The 7,974-nt window shown below is 36.2% G+C and overlaps 1 protein-coding gene and 1 pseudogene across 3 annotated transcripts; one reads left to right on the top strand and one right to left on the bottom strand.

Moving 5' to 3' along the window:
* On the top strand, window positions 1-2,005 carry LOC148197427 (vignain-like). Of its 3 annotated transcripts, XM_088092739.1 has the most exons (3): window positions 1-49; window positions 923-1,315; window positions 1,419-2,005. In XM_088092739.1, exons 2-3 carry the CDS (start codon window positions 952-954, stop codon window positions 2,003-2,005), a joined length of 951 nt encoding a protein of 316 aa, XP_087948865.1. In that variant the 5' UTR covers window positions 1-49; window positions 923-951. The 3 variants fall into 3 exon arrangements, with proteins under 3 accessions (XP_087948865.1, XP_087948866.1, XP_087948867.1); XM_088092740.1 differs by lacking the exon at window positions 1-49 and having other exon boundaries at window positions 880-1,315; XM_088092741.1 differs by lacking the exon at window positions 1-49 and having other exon boundaries at window positions 910-1,315; window positions 1,347-2,005.
* A 1,616-nt stretch (window positions 2,006-3,621) lies between these two features.
* LOC148197426 (pectinesterase inhibitor 3-like) lies at window positions 3,622-7,753 on the bottom strand (annotated as a pseudogene).
* Between the last annotated feature and the right edge of the window lie 221 nt (window positions 7,754-7,974).

The raw sequence follows: 7,974 nt of genomic DNA, 5'->3' as shown, positions 1-7,974 counted from the left end.
ATGCAGACGAAGAATCAAATGTTTAGAAGTTAGGCACTGACAAACATCTAGTACTTTTTATCTCTCTTTTACTTAGAATTATTAGATAATTTAAATTACTTCATAGTTCATACAATAATGTCTAGTATTTATTTACGTTTTGAAATCAATTTTTTAAATTTAAATTATTTGACTGGGGATTGGAAATTTTTGTTTTCCAGGTCATGAGAACTCCCAAAATATTAGAGAATTACCTTTTATTCCAATTATAAAAATAAAACTAATTCAGAATGTAGATTTTTTAGGTACATATTATCAGTTAATACTATACATTGAAGCAACTGGCAGCAGCCCAAGAGTTCATCAAGTGGTATCTAATATGCTAAGTTCATAAAGGTTTTTTATTCATCAAATACAACACAATTCTTGTAGTCAAATAGTACAAAATGTGGCATCTGCACTAAAATACAAAATTTACTAACTTATTTGATTTCTCATGTTGAGGCAAGATATCTCGCTCTATTCAATACGTACGTACTAAATCATATTTAAAAATTTAATATATTCCTTTTTCTGATTTTTTTCTGTTTTGTTATTAATAAAAGTTTTCTAAATAGATGCTCAAACATCAATTTTGTTATCTCTAATATATATTGGAACAAAAATCCGATGCTGTGTTTGCGCTCTTTTGTTTTCTAACGCAGAAGAGATCTAAATGCTACAAGAAGGTGACATACATGATAAGGTTCATCCATTAGAAAACAACTTCATTCAGATTCTGATATAAACATTTTTCTTTAAGAGACAGCACTTGTATATATACCATTTGAAACATTACCTTCAGAGCATATCAGTTTTTCAAACACAACTTCTACATACGATCAATCTTGTTACAAAAACATGACTTCCATGGGGAAAAACCAGCACGTTTTGGCTCTACTTCTCCTTCTCTCAATTTTCACTTCCCAAGTAATGTCCCGCAACATCAATGAGGGATCCATGGCCCAAAGACATGAGCAGTGGATGAAAAAATATGGTAAAACATATAAGAATGCTGCAGAGAAGCAAAAACGTTTCCTCATATTCAAGGACAATGTTCAATTCATTGAATCCTTCAATGCTGCTGGCAACAAACCTTACAAGCTTGGCATCAATCACCTAGCTGACCAAACCAACGAAGAATTCATTGCTTCCCACACTGGATACAAGGGATCTCATAAGTTGAAAGAAACAGCACAAACATCGTTCAAGTATGAAAACGTTACTCCTATTCCTACTGCAGTGGATTGGAGGCAAAATGGAGCTGTTACTCAAATCAAGGACCAAGGCCAATGTGGTATAGCACAAACCAAACCCTACAATATAAGTGACCCTTATAATTTGTTACATAACCTTTTAACAATTGCATGACATTAAGCAAAATTTTGTTTCAAAACCAGGTAGCTGCTGGGCATTTTCAACGGTTGCTGCAACAGAAGGTATCTACCAGATAACTACAGGTAAGTTAGTGTCTCTCTCAGAGCAAGAGTTAGTGGATTGTGACAGTGTGGATCAAGGATGTGATGGAGGTCTCATGGAAGATGGTTTCGAATTCATTATAAAAAATGGTGGAATCACCAGTGAGGCTAACTACCCCTACACTGGAGTTAATGGAACTTGTGACACAACGAAAGAGGCTTCTCCTGAAGCTCAAATAAAAGGGTATGAAACGGTACCTGCAAATAGTGAGGACGCACTGCAGAAAGCTGTTGCAAACCAACCAGTGTCAGTTAGCATTGATGCTGGAGGATCTGCTTTCCAATTTTACAAAACTGGGGTTTTCACTGGAGAATGTGGAACTGAACTAGACCATGGTGTTACTGCAGTTGGCTATGGTATCACCGATAATGGTACTGAGTTTTGGATAGTAAAGAATTCATGGGGCACAGAATGGGGTGAACAAGGATACATAAGAATGGAACGAGGCATAGATGCTAAAGAAGGCCTTTGCGGCATTGCCATGGATGCTTCATACCCAATTGCTTGATTTACTATGTAATATTGTTTGACATTTGTTTGATTTTCCTCTTGATAATGCTTTTAAATTTAAATATTTAGTTTGAAATTGATGTATTGTAAGTGTAGTTCAATGCAAGATAAAGTGTTTGTAATTTGTGATTTTCCTAGTCAAACATTGAATTTGTAAAAGTTGTACTCGTGATTTTAAGAATTGGGATATTAGGAATCCAGACACAATAAAACTAAACAAAAAGTCAGTCATTTTTGTCATTGATATATATTCTAAAATTATATATTAATGTATCTCGTTTCAATCCAATAAATTCGTCTTAACCTCTTCTAACATATATTAAAATTTATTTAATTTATTGTTTGGCCAACGTTACTTACTATAAATTAAAAACAGTTATACATGACATTCATATTTAATAAATATAAACAGAAAAATAGAAAAAATTATAATGAAAGGAAGAGTTGAATGTGCCTTAGGAAGATGAATGTCCATGAAAGGAAACTGCACGAAGGAAGTCAAATAGCATATTTTTCTCGTCATTTAACTTTTTAATATTAGATTCTTAATTGATATTTGTATTTTAATATAATATTTTAATTAGATTTGTTATAATTGAGTTCATATTTTTGTCCTCGTTTACTTTTTAATATTAGATTCTTAATTAGTTTTTATATTTTAATTAGGATTTGTTATAATTGCGTTTATTTAGCACGAGATACAAAAGTATGTAAAAAATAAGTATTTAGTTACATAAATATTCTTTGGATATTTTGAAGTATGTTAGTGTAGTTGCACCTAAGTTGAACTCTTGAAGTATGAAAATAAATTAGCTAAATTTTCATGACACCTTAAAGATAGTTCAGAGAATAACAAATAATAAAGATCACAATGAAGTCAATCAAGAAATTTGGCTGAGCCAAGAAAAAGGAATAGGCAACAAAAATTGGATCTTATAGTTTTCTCTATTTATTTTTACAAAAAGGACTTTGATAATTGATAAATGTTTATGATAAAAGACAATTTAGGAAAAATATATCATAAGATACACTAGTGTAGTCAAGGGAAACGACAGCGGTTATATACTGGCGAGATAAAAAATCTACCCCTTTTTGCCTCGGTTCTGAACCGAGGCCAAAAGGTGTATGCTTTTGCCTCTGTTCGAATACAACCGCGACAATAAAGGGTGTTTCTTTTTTGCAGTAGAGGGGTCTTATGCCTTGGTTTGTAGTTCAACCGAGGTAGTATAAGGGCTTTTTTTTTCCTCAACCTTTCTGCAATAGAGACTACAATAAAGGGGTTTTAAGACCTAATTAATCACATAAATTATAATATGTTGCGTTTCCATTACCTCATTACAAAGTCCTTCTGTAAAATATGAATATGACAGTGTTTATACATTAAGAACCCAAAATCACTAATAACAAGCCATGTTATATTAGTAACTGTATAATTCACACGTTCGTCACTTAGAAAAAAACCAATACTGCAGCTTATACTACAAAAAGATCCTTACCACTTACCGATGCTTGCGTGTTTGAAAAAAAAACGCTTAAACGTGGTTTCTATCTTCTATCATCTTTCCAAACACACTTCAAATATTCACACCTAAGAACCATGATGAATGGACACGATCAGTTCCCGGAATTGGCGCGAGGCTTCCCCGTGATGTTGTTAGCGAGGTGGCTCATGAAGTAAAGCGCGTTGTTGCTTAACATGGAAACGTCGGTGACTCTTTGCTTGAGCTCCAACTTGATATTCCCGGTAGCGGTGGCGACAGCGTTAAATCCAGATATGCAAGTATCGCTGTTGGTGAGGGCGACGTTGGTCTAGATCTGGACGTTGCTCATCTCCCACTGGAATGTTTCGTCGCGGAGGTGCCACAACTTGTTTAGCGTCTTGCTCAACTCTCTCACCGAGTCAAATATTTGCTGCATGCAGTTACTCACCGCAACTCGTTGCCTCAGTCCGAAACCCTGCGATGCAGCCTTTAGGGCCCTAAGGTAGGCGAAGAGACCAGGCGTACGAGCCATACTAGCTCTAACGGCGGCCTGGGCTAGGTCGAGGGGCTTGGCGGTAGTGTTGGAAAGGTTGGAGAGGGTTTGCACGCATAGAGCAGGGTACCTGGCCTGCGCGCATGATGTACGAAGCGGATCTTGTGGTGTGCCGCAGTGAAGAAAAGCCTCAAGCTTCTGGATTTCTTATGATGAAGAGAAAAAAAATGAAGGATACCCCTTTCGGACAATTGTTTTCAAAATGAAATCTGATTAGGGTAAATTACCCCTTTCGGACCGAACCTTTTTTCCTTAGTTGGTCAGAGAACCGAGGCAGTAGGATAATTTGAAAAAATTGTCGAAAAGTGGTTGAACATTACACCTCAATTTATCTTTTAACCGAGGTAATTTGGCTTTTATGCTTCGGTTCCCCTATAACCGAGGCGTATAAGTTTGTTGAAATTGAAAAAATGTCACCGCCTTTACATATGCTTTGTTTTTTAGAAACTGATATGTATAACCCGCGTTCTTAATCCCATTTTGCACTAGTGATATTTTATTTTATATTTTTAAATAATAACCTTATTTAACTGTATGAGTAGATATCAAAAGATAATATTTTTCAAATCTTTTTGAATCTAGAAAAGATCTTCTCAAATATTTTTATATCTCCCCAACAATGAAATATATATTTAAGATATTGAATTATTTATAAGATAATTGGAGGAGATTACATTATCAGAAAGGAGATTATAATATGAGAAAAACCCAAAATAAAGCCTAGTTTAATGCCTATATAAAGGGAATGAGGAAAACACATTAGGGGAGCTTAGGAACTTTTTGGTGGGTTCAAATTTCGTCCTCTCCCTCTTCTCTCATGTTCTCCAACCTTTTTTCTTCTAGTTCAACCTTTCATGAAGTACTAAGCCTTTAGGGTTGATTCTGCTATAATTTCTTAACTGGATTATAAGGTTAGATGAATAACTTTGTTTTTTTTCTTTTGATTTTTGTTTTGATTTATTTTATCTGTCTTTTTTTTTTCTTAATCAAGTAAATGTAATGATTTTTACTTTATAGCAAGTTAGCATGATGTTAAATATACATAACATATCAATCATATGAGTCTATGAGGTTTTAATTTTAATTGAGAATTTACTTTGGTTAAAGGTGAAGACTTTCTCAAGAATTAATAAAGAATTCACTTTGGTTAATTAGCTTTTTACTTGATATAAGATGTAAAAGAATAAATATGATTAGGCATAGTAATATTTAATTGAGAATGTACTTTATTTAAATTATCTATGATTAATCTAAAAAGTTATTGCTTTTAATTAAAAATGTACTTTGACTGATAGTGAGAATTTACATTGATTAATTTGAAAATCTAAGACATTAATTACTTTAATAATAATCTTTATATAACCATGAATCCTATCTTGAAAAGAGAGTGAAATCATCTTATTTTCTTTAGCAATGGTTTTTATCTTTTTAAATCTTTTATAAATTTATTTCTTTCTATATTTTGTTATTTTTCTCTTTAATCTTTTGTTGATCTTTATCTTTATTATTTTTGTTTTCCTAACCCTTTCGTATAATTTTTACAAAAACTAATTTGTTAAAAATCAATTATGTCTTCGTTGGAAGACGACTTAGGGTTGGATTTATCCTTTTTATTTTGTTAGCTACTATCTTAACAAAATTGAAATTGCTATAGTTTAGTAGCATTAATTTGATCACATCAACGACATCGTTTTCAAATTTTTTGTCGTTGTCGGGGAATACGGTTAATATTTTGATTCTTATTTTCAATTTTATTTATTTTTCTATTTTCTCCTAAAGCATATGCATTTAATTTAGTTTGAGGTTTTGTAATCTTTATTTATTTTTAAATTGCTAGTCTTTGTTTTTTTTAATTAAGAATATCTCTTAAGAAATATTTGAGATTAGTTTGAAAATACTCTAACTAGGAAAACTTGGTAGTTAAGTTTTCCATTGTCACGCACCTCTCTTTCTAGGAGTAGACCCAAACAAAATCTTACTTATTTCTTATTTGAAATTTTTCTCTAAAGCAAGAACAAAAAAAAATAGTCAGGAACAAAGGAATAATTTCAGCTAGACTGCACAAAAAAAGTTTTTTGCAATTTTAGTGTTGTACTGAGGGAACATCTTCAACAATTGAAGTCACACCACCTTCATCTTCTCCAGGCATAAATATTTCTTTTGATCCTACACCTGATCCTAACCCAAACATAATGGCTTAAAGAACCATTAGATAGTCAGCCACCTCCTACAATACAATTATTCGTAGTAACATTGAGTATACTAATGAGGAGTGTGAGCTAAAAATTGACCTATTAAATACCCTACAAATATTCAATGGGTTGCCAAGGGAGAATCCACATAAATATTTGAGAATCCACATAAATACTTGAGAATCCACATAAATCACACATGACGTTTCGGTTTCAGAAAAACCGAAGCCTATAGACCGAACGGCCTCGGTTATCAACGAAGCGATACCTAAAGACCGAACGGCCTCGGTTTTTTGAGTGACCGAAGCAGTAGTTTACCGAACGGTCTTGGTGAACGCCTAACCGAGGCATTTAGTCCTGTCTAAGAGACCGAACAGCCTCGGCTTTTTTGTAGAACCGAAGCAATAGTTGACCGAACGGCTTCGGTTGAGTGCCTAACCGAAGCATTTAGTCCTGTACAGACTATACAGACCGAACGACCTGTCTTGTTTACAGAACCGAGGCATTTAGTCCTGTCATCCCTGCCACTAACGTACAGACTGAACAGACCGAACGACCTCGTTTGTTTGCAGAACCGAGGCAGTAGTTGACCGAACGACCTCGGTTGGGCGCCTAACCGAGGAATTTAGTCTTGTCATCCCTGCAAATCCCTCTACTGCAACTGTGACTAAAGAGACCGAACGACCTCTTCGCCACTAACGTACAGACTGAACATACAAACGACCTCGCTTGTTTGCAGAATAGAGATAGTAGTTGACCGAGCGGCCTCGGTTGGGCGCCTAATTGAGGCATTTAGTCCTGTCATCCTTGCAAATCCCTGTGCTGCCACTCTAACTGAAGAGACCGAACGGCCTCTCTGCCACTAACGTACAGACTGAACAGACTGAACAACCTCGCTTGTTTGAAGAACCGAGACAGTAGTTGACCGAAAGGCCTCAATTGGGCGCCTAACCGAGGCATTTAGTCCTGTCAGCCCTGCAAATTCCTCTATTGCCACTGTGACTGAAGAGACCGAACGACCTCTTTGCAATAACGTACAGACTGAACAGACCGAACGACCTCGCTTGTTTGTAGAACCGAGACAGTAGTTGACTGAACGACCTCGGTTGGGCGCCTAACCGAGGCATATAGGTTTAAATTATTTTTAAAAATGCCATTCACTGAAACTATTACGCATCGGTTGATCGAATGGCCAAGGTAGTAGAGCATTTCTGGCACTACACCTCCACTTTCGCGAACAGTTTTCTTCACTCGATCTTTCTTCTTCCTCTTAGCAAACACTATTCTCCAACACTGCCCATTGCTCGCGCCTCCTTCGTCGTTCTTGCCCCGCCTCCGTGGCCGTTGTTGGACCGCTTCCTTCGCTCCTCCCTCGCGAGAACTCGCTCATATCTCGCGGTTCTTGTGACCTTGGTTGCTACGTTAAAGTCGGTCGTCGCGTCATTGATGTCGTTGTTGTTGCCTTCGCCGGTGCTTCCATCTCGCTGCCTGCATTTCGTGAACGAAGCATCCACCTCCATTTCTTTTTAGGCTACCTACATTGCTCTCTAGGCTGCACCACTGCCGCTGTCGCCACTGGCAGGTGCACCACTGCCGCTCTCTAGGGTTTTGAGTTTGGGGAATTTCTTTTTGGGGATCCGTTCGAGCTGTTTTGGTCTGTGGGGGTTGTTGATGATTGCGCCAGTTCGAGAAGAAGACCTCGCGTGGTGGCCTATGGTGGTCCGGTAAAGGTCGCACGGTT

The sequence above is a fragment of the Vigna umbellata genome, chromosome 6, assembly GCF_029865625.1.
Source record: "Vigna umbellata cultivar VRB3 chromosome 6, Vumbellata_1.0, whole genome shotgun sequence".
Classification (NCBI taxonomy): Eukaryota; Viridiplantae; Streptophyta; class Magnoliopsida; order Fabales; family Fabaceae; genus Vigna; species Vigna umbellata.
This window is presented reverse-complemented; position numbering and strand designations above follow the sequence as displayed.